This window comes from Athene cunicularia, assembly GCF_003259725.1.
Source record: "Athene cunicularia isolate RWA chromosome 3 unlocalized genomic scaffold, athCun1 chr3_part1, whole genome shotgun sequence".
Taxonomy (NCBI): Eukaryota; Metazoa; Chordata; class Aves; order Strigiformes; family Strigidae; genus Athene; species Athene cunicularia.
Window position 1 is genome coordinate 515,269 of NW_020799097.1, and position 22,178 is coordinate 537,446.

The 22,178-nt window shown below is 52.1% G+C and overlaps 1 protein-coding gene across 1 annotated transcript in view; it reads right to left on the minus strand.

Annotated features, from left to right (window-relative positions):
• Positions 1–22,178, minus strand: part of ASXL2 (ASXL transcriptional regulator 2) — a 110,606-nt gene that overhangs the window by 6,359 nt on the left and 82,069 nt on the right. The window contains exons 6-10 of the mRNA XM_026846307.1: positions 19,754–19,869; positions 12,543–12,669; positions 5,920–6,060; positions 4,267–4,430; positions 1,645–1,741 (exon numbers count right to left, since the gene is read on the minus strand). Of these exons, the coding sequence (XP_026702108.1) occupies positions 1,645–1,741; positions 4,267–4,430; positions 5,920–6,060; positions 12,543–12,669; positions 19,754–19,869 (645 nt within the window). The remainder of the gene's footprint in view (positions 1–1,644; positions 1,742–4,266; positions 4,431–5,919; positions 6,061–12,542; positions 12,670–19,753; positions 19,870–22,178) is intronic.

A 22,178-nucleotide genomic window follows, 5' to 3' on the forward strand; every position in this document is an offset into this window, starting at 1 on the left:
AATTATCAGTACCTGATCATTAAGGAAACGCGTGTGCTCCCTGGTGAAAGATGCAGCCCGGGCCAAACCTAACCAGCACTGAGGATGAGATGCTGAGAGGATGTATCCAGCTGCCCTCGCCCAGCCTCGTCCAAGGCTGGAACCCAAGTGTTTGGCCGTGTCAGAAACTCCCTCGGTTCTCCCCCCCGAGCCCCGGGCGGGCTTTGGGTGGAATCCCCCCGGAGGATGAAAGCAGCTGTCTCCGCTCGGAACAAGGGTGCCGGGTGTCCTGCCTTGCTGAGGGTTGGCCCGGCAGGCCGGACCCGCTCGCTCCGACTCTGGGTGCCTCAGCTCCGGGGGGAGGCGTCGCCTGGGACTCCCCACCTGCAGGGAGAGGGACTCCAGGTCCTCGCTGCACCCGGGGCTGCCCGGCGCCTGCGGGCTGGAGACGTGAGGGATCTTCCTTAACACTGTCCTCCCCGGCCGTAGGGACCGTCAGCTGGATTGCCTTGCTGTTCTTCTGTAATTAACTGTATGCAGCCAGAATTAAGTGCTCTAGTCTGCATTTTTCTTATTGTTTATTCTCTGTGTTACTTGGTTATCTCCTTTCGTTATTAACAGTAAAATCAGCCTGCTCTTTTCACTCTGGCAGTCATTTTCTGAAGGCTCTGAGGATTTCCCTACACGGATGGCGAAGCAACACGGCACCTCGAGACCCCAGCTGTGCCCGGCTGGGGTGCAACTAAGGACATCAAAGATGTCTTGCCCAGCACAAATGGCACAAAATATTTCTGTCAACGGTGCCGTTGTGTCGCAGGTGGGTTTTGTTTCCCACCTTGGCGGTGCACATCCCACACGTGCCCGTGTCGCTGTTTGGATGAAACGTTTCCTAAAGCTGAGGCTGAGCCCTCCCCGCAGCTCTGAACCATTAAGGTTTGTGAGACCATACGTAAATATTTTGAGTCCATCATTAGGTAATCATCTGGGCACGAGTAGGTGATATGTCGTGCCTGGTGCTACCGCCTTCACAGAAACTCTGGGGCCAGGCCGCTGCAGAGGAACCGTCCCTGCCCACGGGGAGCCAGCACCTTCGGGGGATCCACTTTGATCAGATCACGGAGTTAAAGCCCCTCTAAGTTCCAGATGCAAATGACCCCGCAGGTTCAGGACTCCAGGAGATCAGTAAACGGCTGACTTTGTGTTAGATAAAAAACCCCAACGGCTCGAAGGGCTGACTGTACCAACCCTGGCCAGTGACTTCGCTACGACAAAGTGTGTGACTCTGGAATATAATTTACCTCCTCTACTGAGCTTAGCTGTGGGCTGCATTTAGCTACCACAACTTGAGACTAACGCAGCTCTACTGCCGTTTAAACAGGATTTTAAAACACGTTTTTCCTTCTTTTCTCATCTCTTCCAAAGACTTGCTCATGTACCCACAGGTTGAGTTCTAAAGCCCCATGACCTTGGCAGGACACAGTTCTCGGCTCACGTTGGCTCTCACGGGCTCTAGGAACTACACCTGTAGTAGTGTAGTAGTGACTTACACCTCAGAAGCCACTCCAGTGCTTCAGCTTCTCCAGAAAAATCTCTCTTACCCACTCCCCAAACGTTCACAACCAAAAGCCTTCTAGCATTTCGCCTCGGTGCCTGGGGAAGTTTTACCTTCTGAGAGCCTCTCCTTCCAGCCTTGGGCAGCTGAGGTGAAGAACTCGTTGTTGAGCGCGGAGCCGCTCAGCTTCATCAAACCATCCGCCCCCACCTGGAACACAAGGCACGGCGAAGAGCGTTAACAGCGGGAGAGGCTAAAGGCCACGCGGGGCTGGGATCAGAGCAAGAGTCCCAACGTCACCACGAGCCGCTCTGGCGTCTGCCTTTAACCCACTCGGAAGAAAACAAACAGCTGCCTTAAGGCTGTGCTTAGCCAAGCCTGGGATCTGAGAGGCTGTGGTAAACTTTCCTCACACCCGCTTTAGGCCAATCTTCTGCGGTCGTGCTGCTGCACAAACGTACGCGAGCGGCAGTAGAGGTGGGAAGGGGAAGCAGGAGGAGAGAGAACAGCGCAGCCTCGGAAAGCTGCTGCAGGTGCCCCTTCCCCTGCAAAATGAACGTGTGGTATCGCCCAAACTACCACCCACAGCAGCAGCTCTGCTGCCTCCGGGGAACAGAAAGTGTCTGAGGAGAAGCAAGGACATAAAAGGTAACATGGAAAAGTAACTTGGAGGTGTATACAACCATAGTCAGGGATGCTTCAGGGAAATCAGGGACAAATGAAGCTCAAGACCTGTCGTTGAAATACAGGTAAGGAAGAGGGCGGGCATGCTGCAGAGGGACGTAAAGGAGAACACGTGGGGCTAAGGTGGAACGCAGCGCGGTGGGAACCAGACCCAGGGTAAGCAAACACGTAGGAGGTTGGTGTTGGCTCTGTCGCGCAGCAGGAAACGTGGAATTTCTCTACCCGAAACACCAAAACACACGTATCGTTCAGTAAGTCACAAAAACCTGCCCCGAGCAAAACTGCTGCGTTTCCGTTTCTTGTGTAAATAATAAACGGGAACAAAGAAACCAAACCCAACCGCCCCAAGGCAGGATCCGTCGGTGACCCCGGGAGAGCTGGGCAGCCGCGCCCAGGGGCGCAGGGTCTGGGAAACACGGGGCAGCATCGGTGGTGCAGGTGGTTAAAGCGATGGACGTGACCTCATCGAAGGTTGTGCGGGGCAGATTTAGAGACTGTTAGTTACACAGTAACCGGTTAGTTAGTACTAGTCCAAGGCCTTCACCTCTTCTCCCGTTCACCAGGGCAAAGCCTGACGTTTCACGGAGCGCGCGGCTCCGCCGCTGCCGTGGGCTGCTCTAGATCTACTACTGTGAAATGTTAGATCTGTCCTCTCAGGAGCCAAGCAGGATTATTTAGTTGACCAAAATTTGTTCTCAGCCAAATTCTAATTCAATTTAAGGACAATTGAACTTAAAAGTCAGGACAGAAATGTCTTCCCATCTGCTGTGAGGCTCTTGCCAGTGAACTCCAGCTGCAAGCTCCATCACATCATATTCTGACACATACCTAATTATTACAAAGGCCACAGGACTTATAAAACAATTCCTGCAAATATTTATTGGCTCAGCCTTGGACTAACAAGTCCCCAGTGAATGCTGATTGGAGATTAGAATTTATGAGCCAGCATAAAATGTCAGAACCCCTCCTAACTCTGACGGAACACCATCAGCTCCGCAGAGCAGGGGCAGCTGCCAGAGCCATGGGCTTTGTGAACACCTGGTGAGAACCAGGAGAGCAGCACAGCTCTGCAGATGGATTTCACTCCACTAAACATGGATGGTTGTGCTAGAAGTGTCTGTGTCTAAGCTGCTGTCCCTTCACGGCTCACGGTGATCGGGTCAAGCCAGTGCAGGGAGGGGAGAATGTGGTTCATCTCGTCCTGAACTGGGGACCTGTGTTGGGTCACAGGTTCTTGATTCCACTCAGCACCACCCCGAAAAGTGTCTTCAAGGGACTTGCAGGTCTGAGCCAGGACATGCACAAGATTTCACAGAATCCCAGAATCATCCGGGTTGGAAAAGCCCTTGCAGCTCCTCCAGCCCCACCATGACCCTCCCCCTGACCCTTCCCAACTCCCCCAGATCCCTCAGCGCTGGCTCAGCCCGACTCTTCAACCCCTCCAGGGATCCCGGGGACTCCCCCCTGCCCTGGGCAGCCCATCCCAACGCCCAACAGCCCCTTCTGCACAGAAATCCTTCCTCAGAGCCAGCCTGACCCTGCCCTGGGCAGCTTGAGGCCATTCCCTCGGGGCCTGGCGCTGGGGCCTTGGCTCCAGAGACTCATCCCCCCTCTCTGCCCCCTCCTGGCAGGGAGTTGCCGAGGGCCAGGAGGTCTCCCCTCAGCCTCCTCTGCTCCAGACTGAACCCCCCCAGTTCCCCCAGCCGCTCCCCAACAGACCTGTGCTCCAGACCCTGCCCCAGCTCCGTTGCCCTTCTCTGGCCATGCTCGAGTCATTCAATGGCCTTTTTGGGGTGAGGGGCCCAAAACTGAACCCAGGAATCGAGGGGCGGCCTCCCCAGTGCCGAGCCCAGGGCTCAGATCCCTTCCCTGTCCCTGCTGGCCACGCCAGGGCTGACACAAGCCAGGATGCCGTTGGCCCTCTCGGCCAAGGGTCATAAGACCCTCCCCTCGAGCAGATGAAGCCGACAAAAGACAGCACTGGGCTGTCTAGTCTGAATCGCCCCTGGAGATGCTCCTGCTGAGCCCCCCCTGCAGCAGCCACCACCTACCTGCCTGTCCACCTCCGGCAGCAGCAGCAGCAGGCGCTGCTGGCACTCCGAGGGCAGCACGGAGAACGTGTGCTTGTTGATCAGCGCCCGCAGGTTTGTGTTCACCAGGATGGAGTCGGGAGTTTCCACATCGATTTCAGCACACTTGGTTCTCTTCAGCTGCCCTGCAACAAACCACAAAGACCCACGTGACATCTCACCTAAGAGAGGATTAAAGGCTCCGCTGGAGTTCAGGCTACCGGAGGTTTTCGAAGTGCCACCTCCGTGACCCATTTCACGACTCGAAAGATACGCTTTACTTTTGCACATACAGTTAAAAACAATATGTAGGAAGTCTTTTCCAGCACAGGAAACTTCCATACCTGATGTACTGCAGCCGGCGTCTGTTCACCTAACTTTTGTAGGGACCCTGGCTAGCTGGGGGCAAGGAGTCTTTCCCAGGAGGGTTTCTAGAACCGCTCTTAGCCACATCAATTTTCTATTTTAAGCCTCCAGTTAAGGGCAGTTTGTTCCTCAGGGTTTTTTCTTGGACTTTCCTACTTTGTTCTCAGCAAAGTGCATTTCAGAAAAACTCATCAGCTTGTTGTGCTTGCGTAGAAACCCCACCACTAGACAAAGAGTCACTACACACTTTCCTTTGCTGCGTTTGAGAGTCCAGCATTAACCCTTCTGCTCGAGCCAGTGTCGTGTACGTGCTGCAGACCCCGAGGAGAAGGAAGGAAGCGCTTGCACTGGGCACTCTGTTTCCTTTGGACGCGTCCACCAGCTCTTACTGGGAAAACACCACGTGTTTTGAAGCTTAGATTAAAAGAGCATTATTAGCAAACGGGGTAATACTGAGACAGACCCTGCTCCCCTGGCTGCAGGGGTGGCGGCGGTTATTTGTAAGGTAAGGGTGCCTAACACCAGAAATGCCAGGGAGGCTTGTTTCCTGGGGGGAAGTTTGCTCTATTAGAAGTCACGAAGGTGTTTCAAATGCAAATTTGAATTCAAATTTAAATGCATGCTTACAAGCTACTTAAATTGCAGAATTTCCTAATTACGGGGGACAAATGAAAGGTGCCCTGAGAAACGCCTATTTTCACCAGTGGTAGAGAAAATCCGGGATGATCAGCACAGAGAGAGAGACCTCAGGATATCCCTAGGTTCACCGAGGTCAGTGCCACCCCTGGTACAGGTAAGAGAAACCACGCAAGGTCAGGGGGGCTGAGGAAGGCCCAACCTCAGCAAACAGAAGGAAGCCAAACAACGGCGGGGGCTGAGGTCTGAAGGGATTTCTTCTTTCTTTTTGGTGTTAGCGAAGTGTTCCGAGTACCCTAGAGAGCCTGCTAACTAATGCAAGGCCTTTTGTGCTTCTCAAACAGCACGCTGCAAAGTCACAGGTAAAACCCCTGATGATAAGAAATGAGAAAAGGCTTGTTTGCATACGTGATGTTTGGGTTATTTATCCCAATTCACACAGCACACTAGCAGCACCTTAGAGAGTCATCCAGAAGTCACTTTAGCAATGGAATTCATTGCACATTTTACTCAATTTTTGCTATTTAGGCTTTTGTTCGTCAGAGCATCCAAATCTCTGTAAGCAGAGATCCAATCCAATCCATTTTGTCATCAGAGCAACCAAATCTGTAAGCAGAAAAATAAGTATCTTACTTGCATGGAGCCTGTCCGATCTCTGGAACGGTTTCTTCCCCAGCCCTGGCAAGGAGTTATCGAGCTTAACAGAGGGAGAGGAACTGGAGGTGGAGTTCTGAGGGCTGCTTGACTGTCCATCTGACTGCTTTCCTTCCCAAGCTGCACAGGAAATTGAAACGTTTAAACACAGGGATGTACAAAGAAATATGACATGAGACATCTGTTTGGACTGAAATAAAGATTCTTTGACTCGGGTACCTAATCCTAGCAGCTCTGGGCCAAGCACTTCTGGGATACTCACAGTCCTTTGTTCTTGCAGCACCTACTGAGAGTAGAAGACCCCTCTGTGGCTCTCCCAGAGCCATTTCATTTACGGCTGGGGGGCGCTTCCCAGCCAGTCCCATCTTATTTCCCATCTGTAGCCAACCCAGTAACCACCTTGTTAAAAACTTCCTCTCTGAGGCAGTTTTAGCTGCTCTTACTGTCAGGAAGAATCTCTTCATACTTCGCGTGTACTTTCTAAATTTTAACCTACTACTACTGTAGCTTTTGTTCTTTTAGACCACCCTCAGTAATTCCTCCTCCTCTTTCAAATACTCAGGAGATATTTTCATGTCCTCCTCCGAAGTCACTACTTAGCCAAACTAGACAGATTTCACCACTATGATTTCTCCTTACAAACCACTGCCACCCACATTCTCTTTTGTGCAGCAGTAGTTTTTCTGCCGGTGGGAAGAGTTTCTTTCCCAGATTCTCCCTGCCCTCCTTTCCCTCCTCTTCCAAATGAGCTGAATTAAGAACAAGAGCTGGTCTTCCCACCACCCTCTAGGTTTATGGGCACTAGCTGGACTCACTCAAGTACGGAAAAGTACCCAAGTCCCACCCCTCGAAAGAGCAACTCCACAACACACATGATTAGGTCACACACTAAACGAACACTGGCTCTGATTAATGACTGGCACTAATCAGTTCCTTCGCCCAGTCCGTGACAGCTTTATTCCCATCTGCCTCTCTGCCTGGTTCCTTTCCCCTTCCTTCTCTTCCTTACACCAGCTGTTCCACTCCTGACTCAATACATCCCTGAAACCGTGGGACCCGTGTGTTGCTCCCCTGCAGAACTCTGCCCCCTCTGCCGTATGCTGACCCCCCCGTCCCGGCTGGCAGCTACTTCTGGGTACTGTCACGTGGACAGGAGGGGCAGAAGGACCCCACGGATGCTGGTGAAGAGTGTACAAATGCCACTCACGCTGCAGCAACGCCCGAAGGCTTCTACGGCACAACCAGGCTGTTCTCAGATGGAATGGGCCGAGTAAGGCCGCAGCAAAGCTGAGGGATGTGGCTTTCCTGAGGCTACGCGGGGTGAGTTTGGTCCTTAACTTCTTTCTGTCCCTCACAAAGGAGAGCTCACATGGCTGGAGAGACAGAGCAGCTCCTCAGAAAAGCCAGGCAAGAAGAGGAGTCGAGAAGGTTGTCTCTACCCTTAGGAACTCGTGGGACAACATGAGTGGAATCCAGAGGTCCTGGGGGAGCCCAGCCGTGTCCTCACAAGGGCCGCTTGCTACCACTTTTGAAGGAGAATGAAGATCGTGGCAGATTCCCCACAACCAAGCAAGGCAAATGTTCAGAAAGGGCCCTAAGGGCAACCTGAGAAAATACAGACTGGCCAGCCTCACTTTCCTCCCCGGGAAAATCACGAAGCGACTCCTCTTGGAGCACATTTCTGGTCACGCGAAGGAGATATGGGGACCTGACCAGGGGAAATGCTGCAGGCTTTGGCAGTGCCACGGGCTGGGGATGGTGCTGCTGGAGGGGACGTGGGGGCCCTGGCAGACACAACAGCATCATCCTGGGCTGGGGGGCCACGGGGCCGCAGCCAGCAGGTGGAGGGGAGCGATCACCCCTCCCTGCTCAGCTCTCCCCAGCCCACACCTTGACTCCGTGTCCCCTCCCGGGGCCTCCGACACAAGGAAGAGATCGGAGCCCAGGAGCGGGCGCAGCTGAGGGCCCCCAGATGCCCGGGGGACGGCAGTGCCCGCCCGGGGAGGAGAGGCCGAGGGCTGCAGCGTCTCAGGCTGGAGAAGGAAGAAGGTTGAGGGACACCTGGGAGTCACCACCCTGCTCCTGCCAGAAGCCAGAGCCAGGCTGGTCCCAGTGGCGCAGGGCAGGAGGACGAGAGGAAACGGGCACGAGTCAGGCGGGAGAGAAGGAAAAGCTTTTCCCCACGGGGGGAGTCCAGCAGTGGGGGGCCCAGAGAGGTTCTGTCACCTCCGAGCTGGGAGGGTTCCAAGAGCCGCCTGGCCAGAGCCCGAGCGCCCTGGGGGAGGCCGAGCTGCCCCTGCTCCGCGCTGGGGGGGCTGGGGACCTCCCGAGGTCCCTGCCAACGTCAACGGTCCTGTGACTCCAACACCCTTTCAGAGCAGCAGTACAAAGGCCGGGTAAATCGATACACGACACCTTGCAACTGCAACGTAGCAGCAAAATACAGGAAAGTTGGAGAGAGAAAAACAGAAACAAAAAATTAAATAGAGATGCTGGAAGAAAATAGTTCCCCCATGATTAAAGCGTGTGTGGCAATAGTTTGGGGAGAGTGAAAGCAAAATAAGGAGAGAAACTGCTACACTGTGACCTCCCGGCCCGGAGGGCTGGGACAGAGCCCGGGAAGGGCCAGAGACGGGCCGCCAGCAGCAGGGTCCTGGCTGCAGGCAGGGAAGGGAAAAGCCTCGCTGCAGTCACAAAACATGAAGATGCCAAACAACATCCATTTGGATGACTTACTCCATTGGTCTGTTTTAATAATTACCTTAGCTAGCAATCCGGGGGCACGTCCCGCCTCTTGCAGTCCCTCTCAGGTCTCCTCTGGTCCCACTTCCCGAAGTACAGACCCAACGCCCCTGGGGCAGGGTGCCCAGGAGGTGGGATCCTCCAGGACTATCTGCCTGCTGTGCTAATGAACCCAGCGGGTTTAATCCTAGTTAGCAGAGAAACTGCAGAAGGCTTTCAACTGTCATTTTGTGCCAAAGCCTTTACACACCTGCCCCTGCATCTTCTTAACGTCGTCACGGGAAATGTGTGATTGTCCACTGGATTAATTTTGGCTTCCTTCTCAGCTCAGGTGTGAGGGGCACAAGCACAGCTCAGGAGAGAATTTCAAACAAGTAAGATGATAGAAACCTTTTTCCCCTTAACCTTTTTGAAAGGGTCTGAACTACAAAGCTTCCTGGGAACCAGAGGCGACCTCATCAGCTGTTAAATACTTTCTCTGCTATTAAACGATGCATGAAGTACAGCTGATAAATAGGCCTGTTCCCCTCAACTGGATATATGGTGCGCAGCCACAACCTTGCATCTGCCTCAACAGATGTTACAAGAAACATTCCAGCAGCATTATAACCAGCGAGCCAGGACAGACTGGTCTAGTTTTGGTTTGGATTTGTTCAGAGATAGTTGGAAAGGGAGAATAAACAAACGCACTAAAACACAGACAGAATTTTGTACTGGAGAAGATCAGCATGAGATGAGGAAACATCTCCAGTTGTGCAAAAGGTGGTCAGGGAAGAAATCGAATAACCTGCCCTCTGTGTCCCTGGTGGACAGGACAGGAAACCTCGGGTTTAAACCCATGGATGCAAGGAAAGATTCTGATTAGAGGCTAAGAAAAACATTTTAAGGATAAAGTTCAGAAAGCAGGAAGGGCACATGACTTGCTGGGAGTTTTGGCATCTCTCAGAACAGCCTGAAGAAAGCAGCTGATGGGAACACATCACAGGTCCCACCCTGAGGAAGGACGGGGACTAGAAGAGCTCTCAGGGTACTCCTAGGCTCAGCTTCTGACAGCTCTAGGAAATTTCTTAACCTGACCAGTGAATGTCAGCTAAACAGTCACGTAATGACACCAAGAATACATAAGAGCAGATGTTCTCCATGCTCATATTGTCTCACTGCCACTGGATAATCCTCTCTGGCTACTTCTACCCCAGTAACTGAACGGTGATGGGGACATTCCCCTGGCCCCAGGGTCTGGCCCAAGCTGCCCGTGGTCCCATCCCTGCGCCTTCCGCCTGGCCCAGGCGGGGCTGGCGCTGACAGATCCAGGTGCTGTGCCCAGTATGTCGGCAAGGACTGACTCGGGAGCAGAGATGCAGCTTCTCTCCCTCCACGGGCAGGTGTTTCTTGCTCTAAGCACGCCCTTACTGGCTGAGGGACTGGTTGGAAGGGAAGGAGTTGTGGGACTGGAAAGAGGTGCTGCAAGAAGGAGGGGGACACACCTTTGCTCTCCAAGGTAACCAACTGCTTGGTATTACCCGTGTTACCAGGCTTTACCAACAAGGCATTTTAAAAAAGACTGAAAACAATTTAGGATTTGGGAGTGGAGATTAGTGTTGTTGTGAACTGGTTTGCTTTCTCGCCCTTTTTTCAGGCAAGCTCCACATCTGCCAGTGTCAGCCACTCCCTCTGTGCCTGGACACAAGTCTTTTCCCGTGAGCGTTCTCACTGCGTCTTCCTCGACAGTTACATTTTCATGACCATCATCTTGCTGAGATGAATCAGGACCAGCCAGGAAAATCAAGGGTGAAGGATGGAAAAAGAGGGTAATTACTGAGGGGTGGGAGGGATTTCCATCTCAGAATCCCAGAATCATTCAGGTCGGAAAAGCCCCTCGGGATCATCGAGTCCAACCCTCAGCCCGACTCTACACAGTTCTCCCCTACCCCACATCCCCCACAGCTCATCCCAACGGCCCTGAAACCCCCCCAGGGATGGGGACTCCCCCCTCCCTGGGCAGCCTGTTCCACTCTCGCACCACTCTTGCTGGGAAACATTTTCTCCTCCTGCCCAGCCTGACCCTCCCCTGGGGCAGTTTCCAGCCGTTCCCACTTGTCCTGGCCCTGATCCCCTGGGAGCAGAGCCCAGCCCCAGCCTCTCTGCAATGTCCTGTCAGGAGCTGCAGAGAGGGATGAGGGCTCCCCTCAGCCTCCTCCTCCTCACACTCAACACTCCCAGCTCCTTCCCTGGCTCCTCACAGCATTGATTCTCCAGCCCTTCCCCAGCCTCGCTGCCCTCCTCTGCCCTTGCTCCAGCCCCTCTCTCTCACAGCTGTGTCTGGGTTTGAGCGAGCTCAGCACCCGACCCGTGATGATTAGCACAGCAGAGGGGGCACACGGGCACACACAGCTCAGGCAGGCAGGACAGTGCCCACGGTGCAGCTGGTGAAGCAGGATCAGAATCCACAGGACTGTGAAGCAGAGGAGGAGATCATTGCTTTTGGAAGGGATCTCAGCCTCAAAAAGCCCTCTTCTCCTCTCACACATGAGGCTGCTGATCCCACCCTGCCTCTCCCTGCTCCACACCACAGAGACCAACCCTGTGCACTTAAATTCTCTTTATTTCTTAGGTCCCAACACCCTCCCCTCACCATTACAGCTGCAGGACTTCATGCCAAGGAATGGCTGGGCTGACTGATGAAAGAACAGATATGATCCCTGTATAGAAACGTGAAGTGATGTACGAAAAGAAGAACTCCCCTAACCTCACAGGCATACTGCTGGGCCCCTAGATAGAAGATAACAACTCAGGAAAGAGTCTCAGTCTTAGCAGTTCTAGGAAAATCCCCACTCTTGGAGGGGTCCAAAACCAGCAAACTGAATACTAGGGATTGATAAGAAAAGATGAACAAAATACAGAGTACCAAAGTGATGCTACACAAATTCAGAACACATCCTGCACCCGGAATACCGGGTGTGGTTTTCACTCTCTATTGCAAAAAGCACGTGGCTTTCCATGGGAGGAATGAGGAAATACAGTAGGACTCTTCAGACTGAAAAAAAGAGATGTCTACAGAAGTCATAAGTGGCAAAATTGTCAAACAAATGGTAGTTGTTCATCGCCTGTCTGACAATTAGAAAGAAATCAAATGAAAGTATGAAATGCTGGGCTCAAACCAAACAAAATCGAGGAGTTTTCACAGCGTGGGGTTTGTCACAAAATCTGCTTTGTAATTTAGGCAAATCCACGGAACAGAATCCCATCCAGGCCAAGAAATCCAAAGACAGAGCCCCCTGCTCTGGAGCTCACCCTGCTCTGAGCACCTCTCCCTGTGCGGGCTGTCGGCAGCGCTGGTCACCAGGCCAAAGGCGGTTGGTTCGGTTTGAAGGAACTACCAGGAACTGGTGGTACCTAGTGAAAGGCTGCTGGGGGCAAGGGAGCTAACGCACTGCTGAACCAACAGGAGCAGGGTGGTGATCTCGTTGATTTCTAACGTGGAAACCTCCTGGAGACTCTTCAGATCTTTGGAAGGAGACATGAGAGCCATGCTACAGGATGAGAAGCCACTTTGGAAAAAAAAATAAAATAAGAGAAACCCCACCTAATCTGCTTAGCCATGAGAAGTACCTGAGCACAGCGTCCGGGCAGCTGTAGGGGAAGATGTTTAGCACAGAGAGCAGCTTTCTAACCAGACACCAGCTCAGCCAGACTACTCTTAACTGAATGCATTCCTAATGAAATCAAAGCCAGGAAAACAGAAGCCAGGCTGATTCCGAAACAAAAAGAGCGCCACATGAAAAGAGCACTTCCTTCTCTCGACCCCCAAGAGGGATAAAAGGGAAGTTAAACGAGCGCAGAGGAGCGTCTCCGCCACGTACCCGGTTTGGCAGGTGCGGAGTCGCCGGCTGCCTTGACGGCCTTCAGCAGGGCGTGCTGGCTCGACGACACGGGCATGCCTGCTCTGCATTGCTGCTGCTGCTGCTTCTGCTGCTGCTGCTTCAAGGCCTGGGGAAGAGGACAGAAGAACATGACCAAGGAGAAATTCAAAATAATTCTTAAGAGATTTGGTACTCGGCACAAACCACTTGTTTCACAGTGACCGACGGTTGCGTTCGGAGTCTACGTCAAAAGTTCGAAACCGAGTTCTGACAGACCTTCAGTCCGCGTGTTTAAATACGCTGCGAGTAGCCAGACTCCCTACCTTGCAGCTAAAGTAAAAAGTTAATGTTTGCAGAACATCTTAGTTGTGTTCTTCCATGAAAAATGATCTCCAGAGAATGCAAAGAGAAAGGATTCCGAATCGGGAGTTGGCTCAAGAAGTAATTATATAAATAACTTCAAAGTAAAAGCACCATAACGCAATTCATTTCAGTCTCCTTGCAAGTAGCAGCTTACTAAAAACCTTCAACAGAGACACGACCCTTAGGAAAGACTTTCTTCGTTAGGAGAGTAACAAGGATTAGAACACTGAAGGGAACAAAATAAATCCCTTTGTTTCAGACTGTTAAGGTGACCGAAACATGGGCTAAAAAGGCACAAACGACTACGACAAGGAAGTAAGAAGGGATCTGGTTAAACTGCAGCGTTCACCCAAACCAAAGCGTCCGTTTTCAAAAATTGAAATCCAAACCCAAATGAAGTTAACAGCAGAATAAATTATGACAGATCAAGTATACCGTGGAATTTTGAAATAGGAAGCAACCAGAAATGTTGTGTTGCATAAATAAATCTGAGTGAGCCTGCTAACTAGAGATCATCACTGTCCTGGATGATAGTAACAACTAATACAGTTGGAACTAGGAGAGAGAATAAAAATACGTGGGGACCCACAGAATCTGTCACCTGAAGAAAACAGAAGACAGCCTGACTTTCAGTCTGTAAACACACAAATGAGGAGAGGGACGACAAAAGGGTACGGACCACGCGCAGACACGTTCAGTTCCCGTTTTCCTATTTATTAAATAGTTCCTATTTAGCCGCTTCTCCCACAGGTTGAAAAAACCATTCAGCCAAACTGAAACAGCAAAACTGAAAATCGGCAGGAGGAAGTACCCTCTGCAATGCACAATTAACCTCCTGTTATTGAGGTCAGGTTTTTTTTTAAAAGGAGAAATAAAAAGAGAGACCTGGCATTCATATGAGTAACAAAAAAAATCCATAAACAGATCCAGGGAAGCTTTTACAAATTATTCGTTGGTTTGAAGATGAACCACAGGCAAAGGTGAACGCCTCAAGTACCGGACCACGCAGATGGCTAGTTCAGGGGGCTGTGTGACTCCCACGCCTCCCTGGCGGAAATCACTCCCAATATTTACGGGTTTGTACATTCAGTTCATCTCCTACTCCATACGCCATCTCCTTGCTGCGTTTTTCTCAGCTTAGAGAGAACAACCTGCTTTTGTTCGTGGTGTCACCTCGGTTCTGGGTCCCGCGGCGCCTGAGGCGCCCACGGCAGCGGTGGGAAGAGGAGGGAATGATTATTCGTTAGGCACCTCTTCTTCAATTCTGCGTCAGCTTCACACTTGTGGGCTCTGTTACAAACGTTTGGGGGTTCTGTTGATAAAGCTAAATTTATATTGAGTCCTGTCATAATCGTAGAGTAATTCAGGCCAAAAGGGACCTCAGGAGGTCCCCAGCCCCCCAGTGCGGAGCAGGGGCAGCTCGGCCTCCCCCAGGGCGCTCGGGCTCTGGCCAGGCGGCTCTTGGAAACCTCCCAGCTCGGAAAACCGCTCTGGGCCCCCCACTGCTGGACTCCCCCCGTGGGGAAAGCTTTTCCTCGTGTCCTGCTTCTCCTTACACCCGTTGTTCCTCATCGTTCCACCTCCGTCACTGTGTTGTGACGAGCCTGGCGCCGTCTCCTCCATCACCTCCTTGTAGGTACGGGGGGGTGGGGAGGCTCCCAGCTCCCCCGTAACACCCTACAGCAGGCCCAGCTCCCCGTAACACCCCACACCATGCAGAGCACCCCCACAACACCCTGCAACAGGCAGAGCTCCCACACAACACCCTGTAACAGGCAGAGCTCCCCCACAACACCCTGTAACAGGCTCCCAGCTCCCCACAACACCCTGCAACAGGCAGAGTTCCCCAACAACACCCTGTAACAGGCAGAGCTCCCCACAACACCCTGTAACAGGCAGAGCTCCCCCACAACACCCTGTAACAGGCAGAGCTCCCCAACAACACCCTGTAACAGGCTCCCAGCTCCCCCACAACACCCCATACCAGGCCCAGCTCCCCTCAGCTCCAGCCACACAAGGCCCCCACTCTGCCATCCCACCCCCCGTCAGGAACCAGCCAATCAGGAAAGCACTAGCTACCCCGCACCCACCAATCAGGCGGCAGGTTCTAGGCACCACGGCCGCAGAACCCTCTGGAAGGCGCAGAGGCCCCGCTCCCTCCGAGGGCTGGAGCACGACAAACCCCTCAGCCAGCACCAGCCCGACTCTCCTCTGCCCCGGCCTGCGCGGACGCTCCCCCCGTGCCCGCGCTGGGACTCGTTATTTCTTATTTTCCTTTTTGTTTGCCTTTCAGCTGTCCTTTGTCTTCGCCGAGCGAGAGGGCAGATGTTCCTCGGGGCACAGGTGCGTTTGCACAAAGGGCAGCAACCGCCCCCCTCGCTGTCGAGGGCGGAAACCACCACTTGATTCTACGGAAGAGCTGAAAAGGAGCGGAATTCAAAATGGCGCCATCCAGCACCACCAGCACCTCCAACTGTCATGTAAACAAAAACCCGACAGCTCCTGGCTGTCAGCTCCGCTGGGGATGAGAACCGGGACCAGGAGCTGCTCCTACGCACCCACCCCTTGCTCTGCCCCTGCCCACGGGCCCCGATAATGATGCTAAACCCCCCAGAGGATGCTCTGAACGGAGAAGAATCTGTCTTGTACCGCTCCCTTCCTCACAAAAAAGTTGACAAAGCCACGATTCACCCACCAGAAGGCTTTTGTAGGGTGTAGCCCCACCCAGTCCCTGGCCGTACTCGTCCCACGTATGCAGCAACAGAAGAATAATGGATGAAGAGGAGAGCCAGTGGGACACGCCCGATCAGGGCAGGGGCTGTGACTGCTAAAAACCCCGCGGTGAGATCTGGAGCGAGGGAGGGGATGGGGCTCGCCTCTGCCCCCACCGCGGCAGGGCCGGGCCCAGCGCTCCCCAGTGCCGGGGCACAGGGACAGACTGGAGAGAGCCCGGCGAGGGGCCCGGGGCGCGGAAGGACGGGGGCAGCTCTGCTGTGGGGAGAGGCTGAGGGACCTGGGGCTGCTCAGCCCGGAGCAGGGGAGGCTCAGGGGGTGACTCCGTGTCTGCAAACACCCGCGGGGAGGGAGCCCGGCTCTGCCCGCGGTGCCACCGGCACAAAATCAGAAATTCCACCCAAATAGGAAATACGCTTTTACTATGAGGGGGAGCAGGTGCTGGCACAGAGAAGTTGTGGATTCTCCCTCCTCAGAGATCTTCAGAAACCGCCTGGACGTGGCTCTGGGCAAGCAGCTCCGGGTGACCCCCCCGAGCAGGGGGTTGGAGCAGAGGGACCCCAGAAGTCCCTTCCAACCCCAGCCAGTCTGGGTTTCTGTGAATTCTGACGGCAGTGGGTACGGATGAGATGAGGGCAGGGATTGGAGAGGACCGGAGGAAAGAATTCGGGTAGTACCTGCATTTTACGGCCATGGGCGAGAACCCGCCTGTCTTTCTGGATCTGGATTATAAATTTCAGAGTCTCAAGGTGGTGGGGTTTGCATCAGCACACCCTCACTGTAACGAAGGGGGTTTCTCCCCCTGTGGCTGTTTCATCTTTCCACCAGGATGAGCAGCACTGACATCTCTCTGCCGGTTTGGATTCAGATATTGCCAACCTCTAACTCGGGGGTTTCTCCAACTCGTTGTAAAGAATGTGGCCACCTGCTCCCTGACCACAACTGCATGGTGGTGGCACACCAGCGTGCACCATACTATCGGTTGTACTTTACAGTTTTATCTCTGATGTGTTTGTGAACTAAATGCTGATTTTTATTTCTTAAAGGACCCGTTACTTCCTGTCAGTACAGCGGGAGCGTGGTGTCCCGGGGTTAAAAGTTCTCAGCACCCGCTCTCTTTTCCCTCCAGCACCGTCACAATTACTTAGCACTTAAGACAGGAGGGCTGAATCCAGCCAGCTGTCTTCTGAAGAGCATGCTAGCAAATAATCTGGGTTGCAGACGTAATTAAAAAGATAAAGCTTTCTTTAATTCTTGTTTCACTCAGTAGCTTATGTTTTTCCTACTACTCAGAACACTGCTGTCTCCTTCCTGCTGTCTACATTCGCTCATTTAATCTACTTTGTGTAACTTTTCTGACCACAGTGACAACCATGTTTAGGAAGAGGAGGAAGCTGTGATATCAGGTCAAACGGCAGAATTCCACTGGAACTAAAATTAAGCAAAGGATCACAGAATGACAGAGTCACTCAGGCTGGAAAAGCCCCTCGGGATCAGCGAGTCCAACCCTCAGCCCGACTCTACACAGTTCTCCCCTACCCCACATCCCCCACAGCTCATCCCAACGGCCCTGAAACCCCCCCAGGGATGGGGACTCCCCCCTCCCTGGGCAGCCTGTTCCACTCTCGCACCACTCTTGCTGGGAAACATTTTCTCCTCCTGCCCAGCCTGACCCTCCCCTGGGGCAGTTTCCAGCCGTTCCCTCTTGTCCTGTCCCTGATCCCCTGGGAGCAGAGCCCAGCCCCAGCCTCTCTGCAATGTCCTGTCAGGAGCTGCAGAGAGGGATGAGGGCTCCCCTCAGCCTCCTCCTCCTCACACTGCACACTCCCAGCTCCTTCCCTGGCTCCTCACAGCATTGATTCTCCAGCCCTTCCCCAGCCTCGCTGCCCTCCTCTGCCCTTGCTCCAGCCCCTCCAGATCTCTCTCGTACTGAGGCATTGAGGATTAGGCATGCAATATTCTTAATCTGATCTGAGCTAGATCAAACAGTTAAATGATTGAATGGTTTTGTTGTTCTCTGGTAACACCTTCTTTTTCCTGTGTGCATGCAAGGGAAGTTACAACGCGACAGACTGACACTTGTGCTCCTGTGCCACGGAGCTGAGCTCAGGGAGGAGAGCTGCTCCGAGGAAGATGACCACCATCAGAAACAGCTTTCTGCCCCGCAGAGAGCCGCAGGAGGGTTCAGTACAAACGGGTATGCTATGCAGCCATCAAGGCCCCCATGTGGTTCCCCGTTTCCCTTTCAGGTTTTCTTTTTTTTTTTTCCCAAACCGATGAGATGAACAGTGAAACTGAGAATATCGTCTAAACTCTGGAACTCCCCGGCTCTGACATACTTAATTCAGCGACAGCGGTGGGACGAGGATGCTCGGGTACACACCTCAGAGCAAGGAAGTGGGGAGTGGGAGAGGGAGAGAGCAGAGACAGGGCATGAATATAAAGGTGGGGGGCAGCTGGTGGGAGCAGCAGCACTGGGAATTCAGAGGTGAAAAGGAGAAGACTGTTAGGCAGGTACGGGCAGAGGCTGGGAAGAGAGGAGAAAAGGAGACAGAGTGCAGGTTGGGAACAGTGTTGGTTTGGAAATGGGGTGTGGGTTTGCCCAGATGTCCCTTCCAACCTGTGATTCTGTGGAACATGGACCTGCAGACCAGAGGGAATGAAGAGGAGCCGCCGAGCACGAGAGGGGAAGGAGGGCTGCTCACAACAAACCCCGAATCTGTTTGATCACCCTCCTAAAAGAGAGATGCAGCTGTCAGAGAGAAACGATTGCCAGCCAGGCTTGAAGAGGGATGAGGAGGGGAAAGCGAAGAGTATAATTAATATCTTGACGAATTAGTGAGAAGCAATTTTCTGAGGATCCAAATGAAAGTGGAAGCTTGACTCTGAACTTCAGAAAATCTGCCTGAAGAGACAACACAGTCTTACTTCTTTATTGTGGCTGTCGGCAGCAAACGACATCAGAGTAACACGGACACTTCTGTCGAGAAACAGCTGAGTGGGAAAAGAAAGAAGCGAGAAGATTCCCTAGAGCTGGTGTCTCACTTTGACATCAACTCAGCTCTCTCTTGCTGGGAACAGAGCTCCAGTTTATCCAGCTGCCTTATCTCCCCCGTCGTACTCTCCTCAATGATACGCCCTAATTAGATCCTTCTCTCACTGCAGACCCTTCTCCCAAGGCCAGGGGCATCCCTGTTAGCTGAATGCCACCCTGAGCGCTGCTTCTCGGCTGGAAAAACTCAGGAAAGCAGGCTGGGAAAGGTAAATCCTGTCTGGAACACATCGTGATTTCATCTGTCTGTGACAAGCTTCTGTAACCCCTGGGCTAGCGTGTCCTCTGACACGTGATGCATAACCCTTACAGATTCTTACTTTACTCTCAGGAGTAAATCTAACCCTGATAGAGCATTTCCTTCCTAAGGCTCATGGAAAACTAAACAACGCAGTTGGGGAAACACCTGCAAATAAGGCACTCAGGGGACTAATTCATCTTGCATTTTTCATTAGCGGAAAGAAATCGTTTGAAGTGCAAACACCTACCTGCCGCACCCCGCGTGCGCACAATTAACACCCTCTACACGACAGTCCTTGCCCAAGCCTGGAAAACAGTCAGCCCTCCTCTTTGTCCCCTAACACCCCGCGGAGGTGCAAGGCAAAGTCAGTGAGCTCTCCTTCCCCTTCCTCCCTCGGCAGGTACACACAGGCTGCACCCCCAGAACTCCCTGGAAGGGAAAGCATGCTGCTAATTAGGGGGAGAGGTCAGTGGATTTAATTCTTTTCCCCAGAACACCTTCCGTTTACTAAAACCGTCTGTAGAAAGCGAAGCGCACTCATTAAAAGGTTGGGTGAAAAGAACTAACACCTTACAGCCATTCTCTAATAACCAAAAAAAAAAAAAAGTCCAGATGCTTATTTAGGGAAAAAAAGAAAAATAACTAAATAGCACAATATTTTGAACCACCTTTAAGAGCAGAGATGTTTTAGCCCAACCCTGTCTATGAGGCAGCGAGGCAGTCCTGAGTAACTTCCCTGCAGAGTGCAGTTTCACTGAGGTTACCAGAGGACTAAAATGCCTGCGAGGACGCCCAGGCCGGGCTCCAGACCAGGCTGCTTACCTGTTTGAGTGCCTTCTTGCTGTGCTTCTGGGATGAGGAGATGACTTTGCCTGCCTGGATGGAAGGTGACGGGCAGCCTGACTGAGGAGAGGATGTCTGTGATAGTCTAGATGACACTACAAGAAAAGAAAAATATAGAGAGATACGTAATCCAACCTTTATACATTTCCCTGCAGCACGTTAGCCAGTCCTCACCAGTTCAGATCCTCTCATGAGGCTCGTGAAAACTGCGCCTCCAGCAAATGTTCCTTTTTGCAGGAAGAATCATTTCTATTTCCTCCCCACCACCAAGGCAGCTGCTTTCCTCTGAAAGCCAACAGCAATTCCTATGACCCACTTCAGATTTTTCATCTCCTGTCCACCTCTTTATTAATCTTGCAAACAGGTGCTATAAAACAACACTGCAGCTTGAGAAAAAGCTTCAGGTTCACACCGGTTTAGCCAAGTCACATCTAACTGGAAACACAGACACAGGCAACGGTTGTCTTAGTCCGGAACGACCTGCAGTCAGACACCTAACTGATGGCAGTTTCTGGTCAGATTAAATCTGAATCCCACGCAGGAGCGGGAAGATAAATGAGATGCAAAGGAAGTGGAACATCACTTGCTCCTTTCTAAAAAAGAAATATGGGAATATACAGGATATCCCAGTAAATGAACACGTATTCCCAGTGGATGAGCCCAGAGGCTTAAACCTAGTCCGAGCCATATGGAGTCCTAAAGCAGAAGGCTCCTACTTTCAGGTGATTTAGACTTTTAAACCAAACAAACTGGGGGTGGGATAATATACTGTATCAATACATACTGTACTAATATAGATATTCCTGTTGGCACAGGATACCAAACCACTCTGCTCTGGCAGCAGTGGGTGACAACACGTGGCCAGAGAGGGAAACCACGTGGTCCCCGTCTCTCGTAATCACGGTTTCGTCTCTATCGTCTTGGCAAATACAGAGAGGTGGTTAGAAAGAAACCTCCTGAGTCACCAACTGTGTGGTCTGCGCATGGACCTGCGTGTGAATTTGTGCAGACAGTGATGCCCACTGCAAGGTCAAGGAAACCAAACGAAGAGTAAAAGGAATGTTTGATCGCGGGGAGGTGGGTGGTCACCCTGACCATAAACCAGATTCAGATGGAAAGTATTTAAATAAATGATTGCTTCCCGAAGCGATTAGTGCTAGAATGCACAAGGCTAAGCTAGCATCCTCCTGCAGCAGGAAGGAGTTAAGCGATAACGACAACAGCTCTTCATTAATGAAGTGTGATCCCGCTCACTACTCCCAGAGGAGGGAAGCTCCCCAAAACACTACAGTAACAGTAAGCATCAGAACGCAGCATTTCAATAAAATGTGTAGAATTTGAAACAACAAATTATAAAAACTAGAATTCTCACACGTGGCGTGGAAATTAAATGAAAAGAGCAAGTTTTTTGGGAGGCACACAGAGCAGAGGTGAGGCAGTATCAGACTGTGAACTGTCGTTTAAAACAACAACAAGAAGATGTGGTAAGAAACCCGTAATTTGGAAGTCCCTGAGAAGATTACCAAATGCAGATGACACATGCACATAATAAAAGATGACACGGTCACACAGTGAGCAGAATTACCACTTAAAAGGCAAAAAAAGAACCCTGATGTTATGCTAAGACCTGGAAAGCGAAGGTTATATCTGTACTTTGAAAGAGCAGTAAGAACGTTTGTAAACTTGCATTTGTGTCTCCACTGGGTGGAAACTGCAGTTTGAGAAGAAGACGCTGGGAAAGATCAGAGTCTGATCAGCACCCGGAGAGGAAACGCAGATCTCACCAACTCACCAGAGCTCTCTGAGTGCATCGATAAAGAGAACTGGAAGGAAAGAAAGTCTGTTGCTAAGAGTTCACTCACCCTTCCAGAGATTTGCAACAGAAGGCTTCTAAAAATTAGTTGGCTATTGTTTAAAAAACAAAGAACTGGCGGAACTGATGCTGGATGGGACAGAAGGCAAAGAACAGAATCAAATGGCAATCGGGCGAGAAATCAGCAAAAATTCTGCAAGGTCACGTACTTAGCAGGGAGGAGTTTAGTGCTTAGTGATAGACTGGAAGGCAGGAAAAGGTAAAATATTAAATATTTAGTTTAAAGTCAGAGAGAATTGTGTGAAATTCAGAGAAATACCAGAGAACCCCAGAACCATCCAGGTTGGAAAAGCCCTTGCAGCTCCTCCAGCCCACCATGACCCTCCCCCTGACCGCTCCCAACTCCCCCAGATCCCTCAGCGCTGGCTCAGCCCGACTCTTCAACCCCTCCAGGGATCCCGGGGACTCCCCCCTGCCCTGGGCAGCCCATTCCAACGCCCAACAGCCCCTTCTGCACAGAAATCCTTCCTCAGAGCCAGCCTGACCCTGCCCTGGGCAGCTTGAGGCCATTCCCTCGGGGCCTGGCGCTGG